General features: G+C 37.6%; 1 protein-coding gene across 1 annotated transcript in view; it reads right to left on the reverse strand.

Moving 5' to 3' along the window:
• RSPO2 (R-spondin 2) overlaps positions 1-17,428 on the reverse strand; it is a 99,293-nt gene that overhangs the window by 33,702 nt on the left and 48,163 nt on the right. The window contains exons 2-4 of the mRNA XM_041412855.1: positions 12,107-12,295; positions 6,137-6,280; positions 5,266-5,454 (exon numbers count right to left, since the gene is read on the reverse strand). Coding sequence (XP_041268789.1) covers positions 5,266-5,454; positions 6,137-6,280; positions 12,107-12,295 — 522 coding nt within the window. The remainder of the gene's footprint in view (positions 1-5,265; positions 5,455-6,136; positions 6,281-12,106; positions 12,296-17,428) is intronic.

A 17,428-nucleotide genomic window follows, 5' to 3' on the forward strand; every position in this document is an offset into this window, starting at 1 on the left:
CTTGTATTCTGGTTAAGGCTAAACTTGGAAATGCATGAAACATTATATTCAAAACATGACACATAATTTGCATATCATTTCAACCACAATAAAACAGGCTAAATGAAAATATTTCAGCCCTATAGCAGTCACAGTAAAGATTTGGTTTGCTCCTATTCCCTACAACCAGTCATTCCAGCTTGTCTCTATTTCAGAGCAGAAGTTATCAGAAATTTTGGAAAACCCGAACAGGAAGAACAGTGCGCTTTCAGCACATACCCACAGGAGGTTCTGTCATTCAGACAGAATCATTCAGACTGGTCCCCAGTCCAAACATCAGTAGGATCGAGATCCCCAGTCCAACATCCTCAGTAGGACTGAGACCATTCAGACTAGATTGTTCAAGAGTTTGTCAAGTGAGGTCTTAGAAACTTCCAAGGATGGTGCCTACACAGTCTACTGGACCAATCCAGCCAAATGCTTGACAGTCCTCGTGGAGAAGGCAACAGTTCTTGCTGTTCCTGGACCAACCTTTGCCACTTAAGTTATCTGTTCTTGTGGCAACATAGCATGACCAATAGGAGACAGAGAACATGATGGCAATGTTTCCTGAGACCCACCTAGAGAATGCCCTAGCCTCGACTCAAAGGGCAGATTGTGTTTGTAGGTATTTGGCACTGAGACAGACTATAAGTGCAATATATAAAAGAGTCCCAGCTTACAAACTTTACAACATTGGGTACTACAATGTAGATGTATTAAAAAGCTCAAAAGAATGTGTTTAACTGCCTGATCATTTGCTGAGTTCTGGTGTTATATTTATTTTGACCGGTTTTTATCTCACTTATGAGGAAAAATTCATTGTAGCTGAAAGGAACCTCATGAAATTCAACAAAGTGCAAAGTCCTGCATCTGGGAAGGAAGTACTCTGTGAAAAAATATGGGCTGGATATGGACTGTCTGGGGAAGAGCTCTCCTGGGAAGGTCCTGATGAAACTTGAGCTAAATGTGAGCCAACTTTGTGCCGTAGCAGCAGCGATAACTTCCTTCAATCTGCTGACCTGTTAATACAGAGTGACAGCAGATTAAGGGAAGTGATCATCTCCCTTTATTTGACATCCACCAGACCACATCTAGAATACCATATGCAGCTTTGGGTCCCTCAGCTCAAGAAAAGAAAAATATTGACAGAGTTTGGCACAGCATCACCAACATGGTGAGGAGCTGAAGTGTTTACCCTGTGAAGAGAGACTGAAGGAACTGGGTTTGTTGAGCCTGGAAAACAGAAGGCTTTGGTGACCTAGAAGGACTTGGGGGTGCTGGTGGGTGAGAGGCTGGACATGGGATAGCAATGTGCACTTGCAGAAGCATTAGTTTGGCATAGAGTAATATTCAAGTTTCAGACACTTGAAGAACTGCAGTCTGATGAACAGTAAAATAGCAGAGAGCTGCTTTGCTTGCTTATGTAACACTTAATATGAATAATTAAACCAATCTGTAGGTTCCTGGAGTGTACAAACAAAAGAGGAGCAATTACTGAGGTAAACATGAGCAACATACAAATAAGAGGTACAAATAAATTATTTATAGTAAATATATGGGAAAACATGAAGAGAGAAAGATTTGTCAGCCTATTTTACATTTCTGACTGTTGATTTCCCCATTGGGTTTTTAAAATTCTGGTTTTCTCTCTTTTTGAACTCAAGAGAAGAAAATTCCTTATCAGGAAGAGACCAGCATGGGTAGAAGGTGGCCTGAACAATCCAAGTCTCCTTTGTCTAAGTCTAACCTCTCAAAGTAGAATTCACATTACAGTCAAAGCCACAGAGTAATTTACGTAACATTAACAGATACATAAATGTGACATTTCCATACAGTATTAGTTAAATCAATAACTACTGACCCTAAGGAAATATCTCCAAGCAACAAATATGAAATCAGTGTTATTCTTATGTTGCTAGCTTCAGTAGAAAAGAAGTCAAATGATCTATCACTTATATTCCAGTTTGTATCTCTACAGCTCTGCAGATACTGAGAAAGTGATAAATCATTCATCAAAAACCAAAGTTGTACCACAGCCATATGGCCAGCTGGATAGCACCTTAAAAATATGAAACTGAAATACTTCGTAGGAAAACAGAATTTAACTCTCCTTCCTTAATTCTCCTTCTACTGCAAATGCACAAAATCTGTTTTGGATATTTCCCTGTAGTGTGGACCAGAAATAGTAACTTTAAAATACAGAGAAGTAGAAAGCACATGACAAAAGCACTTTATTTGACCCTATTCTACCAAAAATATCCTTACTTCCTGTGCTCAGCTTAATCCATCACAATCTTCAATCATATTAGCTGTATAATCCAATACTTATTCTCCACATTTGTGTGAGTTTATGTACTGAGAACATTAGGATGAAAGGATTTATTAACAGCCCCTCAACTGACATTTACAGGGGATTATGGTTATTCAGTCTCACAGAAGTGCTAACCTTATAATTTTTCTCTATTATTTCTTCAGTTTAAAGGTTCAGTCACAAAATTCTTGACATTAGGAGAGCACCATATTTTTAAAGACTCAGAATCTCTTCCTCAGCAGCCAGAATCTGTAAGCTGTGTCTGTGCCTCCCACTATGTCACAGTGATCAAATAGGCATTAAAACATTTTGAGTGTCTAATGGGGCAACCTGCTACTAAAATATGATAAAGGAACAGGGTCTTAGACCAGCCCTGTATATAGCATAAATTAAATCATACTACAAAGCAGGAGTTGTATACAGGGCAGCCTGTGTGTCTTGCTCACCTGCAGAGATAACCAGGTCTGGAGAAGACTTACCCTAGGCACTTAAAACACCACTAACACTCTCCCAGGAGTTACTTAGGAGAGAGAAAGGAGCTTATTCTCTGGGAGGTGTTTTCTATGATGGCACAGAAGCAGTATTAAACACTGTATTCAGTGTGGAGAGTTCAGACCTGCAGTTTTGTACACATTTATTTTTATCTCTGAAAACAGGTGCAGGGAATTCCACACTATGGGAGGAGAGGACTGTAATCTTTAGGATTTACTGAAGCTCATGAAAGCGTACTACAAGTACTACACTGAATTTGTATTTGCAGCAACAACTTTCCTGATATGTGGTGAAAAAAAAGCAAAGATTTCATCATGGATCTTAATACAGAGACAGTATGGACATAGGCCATAAATATCCTCACTCTTAGGAAAGCCACTGTGCCCTCAAAAAGATAAATTTGAGATGTAAATCTTTAAGCAGTGACCTGAATTGCTGGACAAGGAAATTTGAAACAACCTAAGAGAATATGACATAAAAAAGTATGAATGTCCAAATTAATACAGTTACATGAGTATGCTACATCATTCTTGAGTATTATGGTTCACTTAAGCACACTTCTCAAACTATTTACAACAATTTGAATAATTTGTATCCTAACTAAATTATCGAGACTAAACACATATTTCTACTTGCTAGGAGTTTTTATAGAAGTTGGATGCTGCATCCATAAAATACCTGCCTTTATATACACTGAGTACATAAATTACTAAATCTGAACCACGTGATGTTGAATTGAAAAAATATCTGCAATTTTCTCAAATTTTCCACTGCAAGCTAAACTGCCTGCATTTGAAGGCAAATGAAAAGAAAGAAAACACTGATTGGAGATTTAGTAGAGCTTGTCATGGGCCCTTTTTTATTTCCTTTCATTTCAGCAGTAAAACATTTCCTCAGTTGATCTGATTACTAGCCCCATTTGGGCTTCAGTCTGCTACAAGTAACTGGATCACTCAGCAGGCTGCAAGCACTGGTAAGTGTCACTACCTTGATGCAGATGCAGCTGACTAATATTCAAAGATACCACTACACACATATCATGGCAGCTCAAGTCAGCCTTCATTTTTACCTTTTCTTCTTCTTTCTTACAGAGATGTTAATTTTGTAGGTTCCATTCTTCAATGCCTTTGAGAATTTTATTTAAGTTGCAGATTAACTGTGCTGTACAATGCCCCCTGTACCACTGTGACTGTGCCCTACGTGTGCCCATGTGTGTACGAATACAGGAGCGGGATATGGAAGGAAAGTACACCATAGTCTGTCAACCTGGATAACAGAGAATCAACTTTATATACCCTTCCAGACTGTCTTGCAGTCCTAGAGACAAAAAATGAAGCTTACAGAGATTTAATCCGTATCCATAAGATAAAACTGTGTATAACACACATACACATTGGTAGGCAGAATGTTCAAGCCAAGACAGACACCTTCAACAATCCCAGAATACAAAGCAACTTATTTAGGTAGCTTTTCTAAGATGGTTTCAGGTTTATCTTATTCATCATGTTAAGGTTTTCGTCAGGATTCCTCAACCCTTCCTTTCTTTTTTTATTTGTCTGATTTCACAGTTGACCCAGCTAGCAGTAGGAGGTTGAACTAGAGATCTCTTGAAGACCATTCGTTATTTAACCCTGTGGCTCTGAAAGGAATGGCATCTTTATCATCTGCTGATCATCCACCTCTCCTACAAATTTTGAAACCTGTTTAAGTTGTCCGGAACCATATCTGAGAGGTTAAACTTTCCAACTTAAAAGATAATAAAAACTCTCCAGCAGTGATATGTCTTCAGTTTGGAGTCTACAAAAACCAAGCTTAAATTTGAAACTTGATTTCCTTTTTCACATCAGCATCACTACTTAAGTCTTGCAACACCATGATAAAGAAATTTGATTTTATTTACTTGGGGAAGCTGCCATAGGCTGGTCTCAAGCTGAAAATCTTGATATCTATCGCTGTTCTGCTTGTATCACATCTATCACAGTATAGTCTCATTCCAGAATATTCAAAACAAATAACATATTCCAGCTAAAGGTTCCAGCTAACAATGCCATGTGTAAATAACTTCTTTTCATTTAAATACCCAGTGTACCAACACTGTGTGTGCCACCTCCAGAGAAGTTCAGAATCATCTTTCCTGCCATGTGCAGAACAAGTAGTTCTTCCACCATCAGCATCATTTCTATGCCGAAGTTCAAGACTGCAACCTGTTAAGGGTCTTACATGAGGCACCTCTTTGAAAAACCCTCAGTACCACACCAGGAAAAACAGAGTTTCACAGTCTGCTGAAGGAGTGGTTGCCCCCATGCTGAGCACTTCCCTGGAGTCGTGCTACACAGACTAGCACTGATGGACTACTGCTGCTTTTCAGCCTTGGCTGGCAGAACAGAGACAGAATTTGGCCTTCAGCTCATAAACATTTTTCTGGCATGGGCTACACTTACCTCCTGGACAATGCCTCATGGCCATTTTACACCGTCTGGATTCTGCAATGGTTGGACATGGTATTGTGTCTTTTGCTGGCTTCTTCACAATTTGTCTGGTTCTTGTTTCCAGGCCCCACTTAAATCCACATGTTTTGTTATTTCTGCTGCAAGTTCCCCACTCACTCCATTGACCCACTTCACAGCCTTCTGATAAAGCAAAAGAAAACACAAGTGAGCAATACTTCTGGGGGTTTTTTTGTTTTTTCTTTTTTTTTTTTTTATCCAGGTACACTGTACATTGTTAGAAAGCAACACGACACTTTTACCATTAGCAGGTAAAAAGCTAGAAACAAAATTAAAATCTCTTACAGAATCTGAATCATTTTAGCCAGCATCAACCCAACCAAAAAAAACCCAGAATATCAGACTGTATGCTTGATATGCTATGACAGTCCCAAATATTAAAAAACTCTCCTAAAATAATGAGATTGACTTTTTTTCTCTATCTAATATATAGATTCTATTTGGTTGTCAGCTGGGTTTGAAAACTTCAGAAGTTCATATTTCTAAGTCCTCTCCATCATGAAATGCAAGAAATACTCGTGAAAGAGTTTGTTCTGACACAAGTCCTGAAATCTCATGAATTCTGAGTTGCAAATCTTCATACAAAGTGATTTTACAGTTAAAAGGACAGAGCTTTCTGATGCACAATAGAGTGGCATTCCCACTGAAGCATATTTTAAAATTTGGAAAAATTTACTAGTATTACCAGTAAAGAAATCAATAATAATTCATTACTGAATATTTCCTGATAAGAAATACTAAGCATCACCATAAAGTAGCATCATATTTGAACATGGCCACCTTGCAAAAGGGCTATTTGACTCACCCACACATTCCATAAGCTCTTCCAAGGCTGCAAATCCAGCGGGACATCCTCGAAAGCAGCGGCCTCTGTGTGAGTAAAAGCCACTTTTGCATTTGGTACAAAAGTCTCTGCTAAAGCAGGAGTCGCAGTTTTCTATTCTGCATCCTAAATCAGAAGGATCATAAGGAACAATGAGACAGCAAAGTTAGGGTAAGACTGAAACTGAAGGGATTTATAAAGGAATAAAACAGCAAAGCCAGAAATGCTATAATACTGTCATCCTGAAATGCATCTGGTATATAGACAAAATTAGAGGTAACTTTGTTTACCACATTTTCCTGACATCTCTTTGGAGGAAAAATGTTCAGTATAAATTATTTTCATGTGTAAGTAATTTCTATTAAACTGAGATGCAACAAATTATTTTGGGAAGCATGCATGTATTATATGTATTATCTTCAGTTTATAGTTTATCACTGAAAGCAGGATACCTTCTTTTCTATGAGCTGACCCTATGAATAGCTGAGTGGATGCTTTCATGTAGTATATTTGATGTCCGTGTCTACACATATGCATGTGCAAAAAGCCTCAGTTTTGATGGATTTAACTCCTCTCTATTACTGAGACCCTTAATCCACAAAAAATAAGCATTCTTAAATTACTAGGAGACATACACCATAATGAATTCATTAAAAATTAAAAAAAAAAAAAAAAACAAACAAAACCAAACAACTGTTAGCTTTATAAAATATTGTATATCTCTGAAAATTTAAGAGGAATATGACCTGCAATAGATGACAGACTCAGGTGTAGGCTATTCAGAAATATCCTATTCCATATTAAAACTATTAATGATCATATGTATACCATACATACCTACAAAAAAATACCAGGGGAAAAATATTCCAATGACTAAAAAGGATAAGCCATTATATTTGGAACAGTAATGATAATTTTATAATTAATTTTTAAAAATCTAATCCTTCAGCTAACAAAATTAAATAAACTACAATAACTGTATCCTCTCTTCAGCTATCTGAAGCCATAACAAGAAGCATTTTTTATTAATGTTATGCAACAATATAATAATAATTTCGGTAATTCTGTCAGTCATTTATTCTTCATTCTTTTATAATGGAAGAAAGAAAGCACAAAACATAAGGTCACTATTCTGAAACAGCAATTAGTAAATATCTCCAATCAACACTTCAAATTTAGCCAATATTTATGAAACAGATTTTAATATTTATTCTTGAACTTCAGAAAGCCAAAACAGGGCATCCCACAATACTTAAACAGTGTGTGTGTGAGTGTGGTTGTGTAAAATTCTTTGTTGGCAATTAGGGAAATATGAGACTTTTTAGATCAGATTTCTTGTGGCATTGGGCAAAAAATTAGGCAGATTGAATGAAAAGAAAAATGTATATTTCTAGTAGTGTTGACCTTTGCTTGGTTAAAAGGAATGTGAGCATCAGTTTGAAGCCTTGCCCTGACAAAGGTAACCTCTGCTGGCTCTATTTAAACACAACCACACATAACCTGAATGTACCAACTCCTGTGTCCAGCATTTTCCAAAGGGGCTTTTAAAACTCAAGTTCATATAAGCAGCATAACTTGGGCTTCTTGTCCACACTTAGGGTCATAGGAAATTCCTTAGAATAATAATTTATTTTCACAAGGGTTGAACCAGTCCCTAAAGAACAGGATCCTGGTCAATGTCTACACAGTGATCCTGCAAAATTACTTTCCCAGATTAATGAATTGCAAGCCAAAACCAACCAGGTGAGCTTCTCTGGAGATGTACCACAATACTTAATTGCTAGTCTGGTTTGTTACACTCAAGGTGTACTGCAAGTATTTTATTAAATGCAATGCTTGAGTCAAACATCCTGTGTATTTAAATATTCAGAAAAAACATTTGCCTCTTGCCCAGCTACCTGAGACACTTGAAAAGAAATCAAGGTTTTTACAAATCATGTAGTCCCAATAATAAGATGCAGACCAGAACATTGAAAGAAAAATCAGCATCTTGCAACCCTCCCTCACACCCAAGTGACACAACAATTTTTAAACAACATTTTAACTATTGCTTTCAAAAAACATTCTGAGAGTAACATGCTAAAAGCTTTTCTCTGTGTGTGTGGAAGAGAGACTAAAGGAAAAACTTTCAACAGAAGCTAGCCTTTGACACGATACAGACATGCTTGGCGGGTGGAAGCCAGCCTCACTTTGCACTGGGGATTCCCTCCATAAAACTATCATTCATTAAATGAATTAATAAATCCTCTTTCAGTTTTGATCATACTTCAAAACCCCCATCTTGTTTGTATTTTCTGCTTTACCTGCAATGCCAGTTTCCTTTTGCCAGCAGAGTCCTTGAGATAACTATCTTTGAGAAGTTTTAGTCTGTGAAGGTTGGGTGAAGGTTGGATGAAGGTTGGGTGGAGATTTCCACCAAGAGTTTATTTTCATTTTTTTCCTATGAAAATAAACTACTCCAAACATGAAAAACTATTATTTAATCTGTATCAGATGCAAATTAGGGGAAAATACTGAAAGAGTATTAAGAATACTGTAAGAATTCTGAAATAAAAATAATTCATCAGAGTGATATTCATCATAATGCTTAGAGTTACTGAGTGCTAATCATAATGATAATTTAACTGTAGCCAAAGACAAATTAGGAGTGACAACAACCTGACTCAGCCTGACTCTTCTACAATTTCACCAATGCCCACACTGTCCCCATCACCATGACACTCACTCCTGCTCCCATCCTTCTGCTGCTCTCCGGTGCAGCTTTGGTGCTACAGATCCAACTTCACACTGCCATCCTGAAGTGTCCACTGGCACTCTGCACTCATCTATCATTGACCAGCAACACCTTCTGTGCTATTTTTTTTGGTAACTGAACCCCCTCACTGCTACAGTTTCAGTTACAACAGGATCAAAGGGTCATACACTCTACTATAATACACAAGTATAGTTCAAGCAACAGCATATTTATGAAGTCTTTCTATTTTGTAACACTATTAAAAAATTCATTACCTTTCTTAATGCATTGAATTAACTATATGTGTTTAATAAATGCTCAATTTGTTTAAAAGTTTCTCTTTATCTTGTTTTTACTGAAGGTGAATGGAAGGGGAAATTACAATGTCCAACCCACCTAGGATAAAGAGGGAGAACCTAAACAAATAAGTAGTCAACCAGAGCTGAAGGGAGGTGTAATTTCTAATCTCTGAGTGGTTTCGCCTCCTGAAATTATACAGGTTACTACGGCCATGGACTAAGTTGAAAGGTTCACATTAGGCTTGATCCATTAACCAGTGCAACCACCAAACTGACAGGTTTCATCCTACTCTTTAAATTCAGTTCTGGTTTTTTCTTATGAGATCATCTCTTGTTGGAGCAGTTCAGTTCAAAGTCATTAATTATTAAAAATGTATTGGAAAATTAACAAAGTGTAGCTCATCTCTTGGGCTTTCTTCTACAGAAGAGATTCAACACTTTCCAAGTTCATGTCCAAAAGGACTGCATTCTCATACTGCAGTGTTCAAGGTGAAGATCATATCCAGCAGGAAACTGCATTGATATCTAGAGACTAGTAGTCTCAAATTTCATGATTCACTGTTACTAGAAAAATAGTCTAGAGCCACTTAGCAAATTCTAGGAACACATAGTGCTTACATATAGAAAAGAACATTTGTCTTGAAATCTAAAATTTCCATTTTAGAGCTGCTGCGCTTGGCTGTGGTATTTATTGTATTACATTTGGCACTGATCATGTTTGGCTTTTAAAATCAAGACATCATTTTCCATTAAAATATGTTCTATAGCTTCTCTAAAAAAAATGGGAAAATGTTCCAGCAAAAAATGTTAAAAATCTTTTGTGCCTATGAAGACACTATTGGGGGAGAAATTATTTCAGTTTATGTAACTCAAGTCCTATAACTCCCATAAGGATTTTAACATAGCCAAAATTTTTATTATTTTTAGCTGAGATAATACTAGCTGAGCAATGGAATCTGTAAGCATACCAAAGAAGAGCAAGTAGGAAGAAACCTATTCAATTTTAAGGTTGTTTATTTCAACTCAACTTCAATCAAGAAAGTGTTTGTATGTCCACAATGCTTCTTATGTGCAAACCAATATCACCAAACCAAAACAAAAGAGAAGTGATGTTTAAATACAGCAGTTAGCAGTTACATTAACATAAAAATATACAATACAAATATCATCAGAGGAGAACCAGGACTGGTCCATAAATGCAAGTGCCTCATTATTCTCAGAGAGGGGGGACTGTCAAAGGCATGAGGCTGAGATAAACATCAAGTGCTCAACACATACCAGTATGGGTTAGACACAACTTGCATTTATGCTTTTCAAAATCAATCCTGTAATTCAGGGGAAAATGCCACTTTCCATAAGTGGTAAAAGCAAAAAAAAAAAAAAAATATTACTTTGAATTCACCCTCCACCTTCTGCAATTAACTTTTCTGGTTTTGTTTTTTTTCTTTTTAAGAAACTAAAGAATACTGCCAATACAGACTACTTTGCCTTTCTCACAAGCACAGTACAGGCTAATAGAAATAAATCAATCTATTGCCTAAACCTACAAATATATTCAAAAACATTTTTACATGGGGAAGTATTTACAGCCAAGTTTTGAAATATTTCAAGTAGAGAAGTTGTTGAATTCACAAACGTGTTAGGAAAATTAAGGCCAAGATTCTAAATTACTTTACAAAATGGATGCATAAACCATATACTGTCTCATTTAATTTTTTATCAAAACTTAACCACCTGGTACAGATTAGGCAGCACTCTCCAATATTACACAGCAGTTGGGAATACTATATCCAAGGAGCCCACGCAGGGAATGGGGAGAAAGAGGTGGGACTGCTTGGGACAGGTCCAAGCATGGCCATAAGTGCTCCTCATCCAGCCAGACTGCCACTGAGTGACCTCATGTGAGTCTCAAGATTATGTGTGATGTGAAAAGCAGCACACGCTTTCTCACAGCTCTGTGCTCCCAATGACATGGCACAGCACTAGGGGAAAGGTGCCACACATTTAACAGACATGTGATTATTGCAGGAAAAAAAGAAAAGCTATTTCTCACTTCAGGTTCTTATGTCAGGTGACCTGATTCTGGTTAAACTATGACAAAAACATTCTCCCCCTAAATAGAAATAAGAGGTAACAGCAGTGATTAATAATCCATGTGGGTAATACTACACATATGAGCATATGGAAAAATCGATACAAATCAGCACAACTGCCAGACAGAGGTGAAATAATGTGAGATACCAGAGCACTCATGGATTTTAACAGTTGTGCTTCTAGGCACAAACATGCAAACAGGGAATCTTGTTGCACATTAGCAGGTTGTAAATTTCCAAATAAAATGTTTCACTAAAAGTGAAAGGTTGTTTGTTTGTTTTTAATAGTACATCTGTTTTATTAAATTAGCAACACATACATATTAAAGAATGTCTGGTGTGAGGTGTCTGGTCACCTGAAATTTGTGTGGGAACAAAAAATATGACAAAAAGCCCACCCATATATTAGTGTTTATACTGACTCGTACATGCAAAATTAATTCTGAGTTGTGCATGTAAAATTAATTCTTAATTGTACACGTTAAATTCATTCTGAATCCTTTTCATTTTCATATAGTGGGAATTTGTTTCTTAAAACTAGGAGTATCTAGGTAAATCATATATTTTTTCCTTAAATTACCCTTCTTATTAAATTAATAATAATAATAACAACAATAAAAAATAGGTCAAATTATCAACTGCTTAATCTGCTGCATGTTATATATCTTAGAACGAGCTTGGGACCTTCTTTAGCAAAGAAGTTTTAAGATGATCCTGAAACATCTGTGAAAATACAACCACGTTTCACAACATATCATCTTAAAAACCGAGCCTGAATTATGGCTTTCTGACAAAATTGCGCGTAAGGGTTCAAGAAACAACTCACTTGAGCATCTGTTCATGTCTGGCGTCCTTAGTCCGTAGTAGCCCGACGGGCAGGAGTGCAGGCATTCGCCGTACTGCCTCATCCCTTCTCTGCGCAGGAAGAAGAACAACTTGTGCTGGCATCTGATGCACCCATTATCCTTTGAACAAGATAAGCAACCTTTGCAAATTGGATTTGGTCCATAGTTAGCTGCAAAATAAAAAGATAAGTTACACTTTAAGGTTATTTGGAAAGTATTTTGGCTGGAGGTCCTCTGTCCATTAAAGTGTTGCTCATCTTTTGCATGACTACAAAAGGTTTCAAAAGGAGGGTTCCGAGAGTGCACTCACTTTCAGACATCTGCACTGGCACTGAATAAAAAGAAATGCAATCTCTGCAATTTTTAATTGTATCTAGGGCAGTTTAATAATTTTATACACATTTAAAATACAGGCACAGGCAAGCAGAGACCAAGCTTTATAAATCTCACAGTATAAAGTTGGATAAAAATGCAATGCTGCATTCTATGAAGCTGGGGACATAAGCGCACAACAGCAACAAAATATAAGAACTTCAGCACCCTGATATATGCACATGGAATGGTATGCCCATGGAAACTGAGCAACACCATTAATGTAATTTCTGATTTGTGAAGCGAGCAATATTCAGAGTACAGAAGCCTCTGCAGAGCAGGTACAGCACTAGCAATGAGTGCTGTCCCCTCACTCTCGGGGTCCTAGAACAGCTGTCTTCTTACTGACTCTTCTTGACCTGAGTATCAAGACAAATTTTTCAAAAAAAAAAAAAAATTTTTCAAAAAAAAAAAAAAAAAGAGCCTTCTTCTACAAAATTTTACCCAAAATGGGCTGAAAACCATATGCCATTACCAAAGAAGCACATTTAGTGCAGGTTACCATTTTAGGTCACCAGCTGCTGTGCATTCAAGTGTCTGTGCTGATTTTGTTGGATTATTTTATTTTTTTCTTTTAAATTGATAACTGCAACACAGCCTTCAGCCACATCACTCTTTGTTCTTTTATTATTCTGCCTTTCTGCAGAGTTGCAGAACACTCCTTTGTCCCCATGGGCTGTTAAGTCCTTCTCAGGTGCTGGGTCAGCACAGTAGGTTAGCAGAGGGAGGATGACTCAAGACATTCCTGAAAACAGCACAACTTTGCAGGTCTGTTTTAAATATTAAATTGGCTACAGGACTTCACAGAAGTTTGCTGCTCAAACCTGGTTTACTGAAAACAAAAGAAAAATATTATGCAACAAAGGAAAGTGTCTTTGAGGTCTCAAGAGGTTTCTAATAGAGGCCACCCAGGGAGCAGCTCACCAAAAAGGCCTATGTTTAATTGTTATATTTTTAAATATTTAAAGTTATTCACACCCTTATGTAGTAATCTGGTACTTTTACCTTGTATGGCTGGATAATTGAGGTTGTTCAACTGATGACTTCACCAGCAGAGTCAGGGGATAAAAAAAAAAAAAAAAGCCCAAGGAAAAGCCCACCATCCTCTGGAACCAGTAGCTGATAAGCTTTACTCTCACCTTCACACATCTGCACACCACATTCCAATTCCCTCTCTGCTCCCATCCCCCACACAGGACTCACTGAGTTCAGCATGACAGCATTCACCTCCAGTCTTGTACAAATAATCCTAGTGGGTGGCAGGCAGGACAAGAAGTGAAGCAATCTGGTGTGAAACAGCTCAGTCAGTGGGACACTTTCTGAGTGCTGGAATCCCCTGGTACCAGTCTCACTAGGTGGGAACCTCTTGAATGGAAAAGAATCCTTACTCTTCATGGTATATGTATGATTCTTCAGCACTCTGTTAACCCTTTTGTAATGAGACACCCTAACAGACCAACTACCTTACACTCCTAAAACTGTTCCCAGCTCCTGTTGCCTACAAGACTTGAGATATAACTAGGAATATTCCTATATCTATAACTAGGTTTCTGGGGAAGGGTCTGTGAGGAGCTGCTGAGGGAGCTGGGGTTGTTTAGCTAGGAGAAAAGGAGGGTCAGGAAGGAATTCTCTACAAATACCTGAAAGAGAGGTATAGCAAGAGAGGTGGAGTTCAGTCTTTTCTCCCAAATTACAAGCAATAGGATGAGAGAAAATGGCCTCAGTTTGTGCCAGGGAGGTTTAGATTGGGTATTAGGATTTTTTTTTCCAAGGAAAGGGTTGTCAACCACTTCCTTGGAAAGGGCTCCCCAAGGAAGTGGTTGAATCACTATCCCTGGAGTTATTAAAAAAAGGTGGAGATGTGGTGAATAGGGACATGGTTTATTGGTGGACTTGGCAGTGCTGGGTTAATGGCTGTTTTCAATGATCTTAAAGGGTTTTTCCAACTTAAACAATTCTATGACCTTGTGGAACAAGAATTAGGCTCTGGAGCAGATACACAGCAGGGCTCCATGTAGATTTCTCTGCCATCTTCTCTCATGGATCTCCATGAAAATTCTGACTTCTTTGCCTCAAAATGTGTCTGAGTTGATTCTACTCTCCAACTTTCCTTTATTACTGCCAGATGGTACTCTTACCAAGCACCTTTTCTGTCTATTTCTGGTAAGCTGTCTTTATCGATAACTCCTTCTTTCTTCAAGCAAATTTAATTATGCTGACTCCTCTTGGCTTCAGCTCCATAGAAAAGGAGCTAACAGCGTAAAATGAAATGATCTTCCATTATTCTATGCTATTATTTGTTCAGGAAATGGATGGAACATCTTTCACAGCTTAAGGTCAACTCAAGATATATTAAAGACTTCAGTAATAGATCAATTCTGTAAATTTTATAGGTTTCCCAAACCATGACACCTGGGCCCTCCTCCTTCATCTCCTGACCAGCCTTAAAATTTTTTTTTTTTTTTAATTTCTATAGTTGTATGTTTTTAACTTCTTATAGAAATGTTCCAAAATTCAAAACTTAAAAACTGTTCTGAAATCCTCAGATATATTGTAATTATTGTTACTTAAATGATCAATTATTTAATTCACACATTGAATTTGGACAGTGTTCAAAATCTTCAGTTAATTAATGGTCACATATTGATGAATTTCCCTGTTGGTCTCCTAGTTCTTTTTTTCTTTCTTCAGCACATTAAGAAATTAAAAATCACTGAAGAATTATAATGGTAAGGGGAAAATAATATGATTTGTATAAGATAATATGATTTTTCACAAAGAGCTAAGCAGCACAGTGGGAAGTTTCACAAACTTCCCACTGTGCTGCTTAGGCATTAAACTGAATGTTTCTGGGTAATTTGCATATCATAAATTACTGTAAAGTGTGTACCACTGAATCGATCTTCTTCAACATTGTTATTGCTTGTTTTCCTTTCAGAGCTTCATGGGAAGGTCTGAATTCTGCAATGCTTCCATTATTTCAATTTCTCCCGAGCCAGGGAAAATTGTGATATGATCTACTAACAAATTACTTGGACAATGGACATACATATTAACAAATGAAATACAGAGCACTGGTTTTGGGGTCACATAAGGATGCCATCTTGAAGATACCCACCTAACTGTGCCTCTTTTGGCCCTATATACATAGGCCTAAGAAAAATCCTAAAGAAATCCTAAATCCCAAGAAATCCTCCCTGCCACAAATTCTTCCCTTCTCAGTTTCTTAACACAGCAAATTGGATGTATTGTTATCACATACAGCTTTTCCAGTTCACATATAATTGCTATTTGAAGAGGAAGCAAATGCCTCTGCCTTCAAGAGAAACATCTATACACTTCCTTTTTAATTTCTACATAACTTCTTTCCCCCCCCCCTCTATATTTGTTTGCAAGAAAAAATAAAAAGCCTATAAAACATGGTCTATGACATTCCAGATTACTGACTGTATCACATGCAATGTAAAACATCATGCTACTCATCCTTATTTCAACCCTGCCAGGAGCGAGCACCCTCCTCATCCCTGTGCACCAGGCAGGCAGGCAGGTCTCCCCCAGCCAAATCCCTCATGGAGACTTGCTCCTTCCACATGGCCCACAAATGTTAACCAGTGTCAGAGTGCTGCTGTCATCACATCACAAAACTGAAAATGCACACATGCTGTAAGCTAGCACCATCCTCTGGCTCTCAAAGCACACGATTGCCTTCATTATCTATTAAGACTGTAAGGTCCTTGCAGGAGGAGTAACATTTTGAACAGCCACATTAGTGTGTACACAGGTGTGAACACTGCATATGAACACGAGCACACACCTTAATACAGGTAACACATTTCTATTCCTTCTGCTTCTACAACTATAGTCCAGAGCACCTCCATAGTTAAAGAAAAAACATTTACAGACTTGCTTCCCCATATAGTGCCTTTATTTTAAATCTGGTATTAAATTTGCCAAGTTTCAAAAGGTTACTTGAGAACACAGACTAGTACCCAAACACTGAATGAAACACTTCTGAACCCTAAGGGTGTTCAAAGTTTCATGGTTTGGATCCATATCAAGTAAAATCAAATATCAGCTAATTACTTTAACTCTTGTCTAGATCAAATGTATTTAAACCACACTGCTGAAGCAGATTTAAGTGGGTTGTTATGACTATTTGAAATCACAAGAGAATCAAAATGAGTCTAGCCTGTTCTCCACAAGAATACAAGTTGTTCTGTAATCAAGAGAACTTAAGAGCATTTGAATTTCTGTGATCTTACTGTCCTGCAGCCCATACTACAACTGCTCCTAATTTGTGTCTTTCTTGTATACCCATTTGTTGGGTGTCACAAAGCTCTTTTGAACCTGGTGCTTCAGCTTGCCACAAGAACCTGGTATTTTTATGCTTCTGTGAAAACCAGGCTGAAATAGACAAATTAATCCAAAACCAGTTGGAGAACCTGGCAGAGAAACAAGAAGTAAAGTCATTCCATAAAAAAACATTTCTTTAGAGAGCCAGGCTAACATGCTCACTATGTCCCTAATATCGCTTGCTATCTGGTTGCTGTGTCTCTCTTTGGCAGTCTTTGGTCTTTTGAGCTCTCTGAAGTCAGAAACTAAGCTTGCAGATACAATGGCCAGCTTAATGACACTCTCACCCTAACTGGGACTGCAGCCACAGGAATGCTGGTAACTGGATTTCAGTACAGATCTAGCAGAAATGTCTCCAAGACACTTACCACTACTGTAAACAGATGTGCAGATGGGACTCAGAGGAGGTGAGGAACTAAAAGACCACTACAAGCTGCACTTATTGCAAAATAGTAGATTTCATAATCCTGAATTCAATTAGTGCTTTGAAGACATCTCATACATATCTCAATAAAATAGATTTGTGCTTGGCTTATGTCTTCAGGGGCGCCAAGGAACTGAACAAAAAATACAGCCTT

This window comes from Onychostruthus taczanowskii, unplaced genomic scaffold (genome assembly GCF_017590055.1).
Source record: "Onychostruthus taczanowskii isolate IOZ18803 unplaced genomic scaffold, ASM1759005v1 scaffold4, whole genome shotgun sequence".
Taxonomy (NCBI): domain Eukaryota; kingdom Metazoa; phylum Chordata; class Aves; order Passeriformes; family Passeridae; genus Onychostruthus; species Onychostruthus taczanowskii.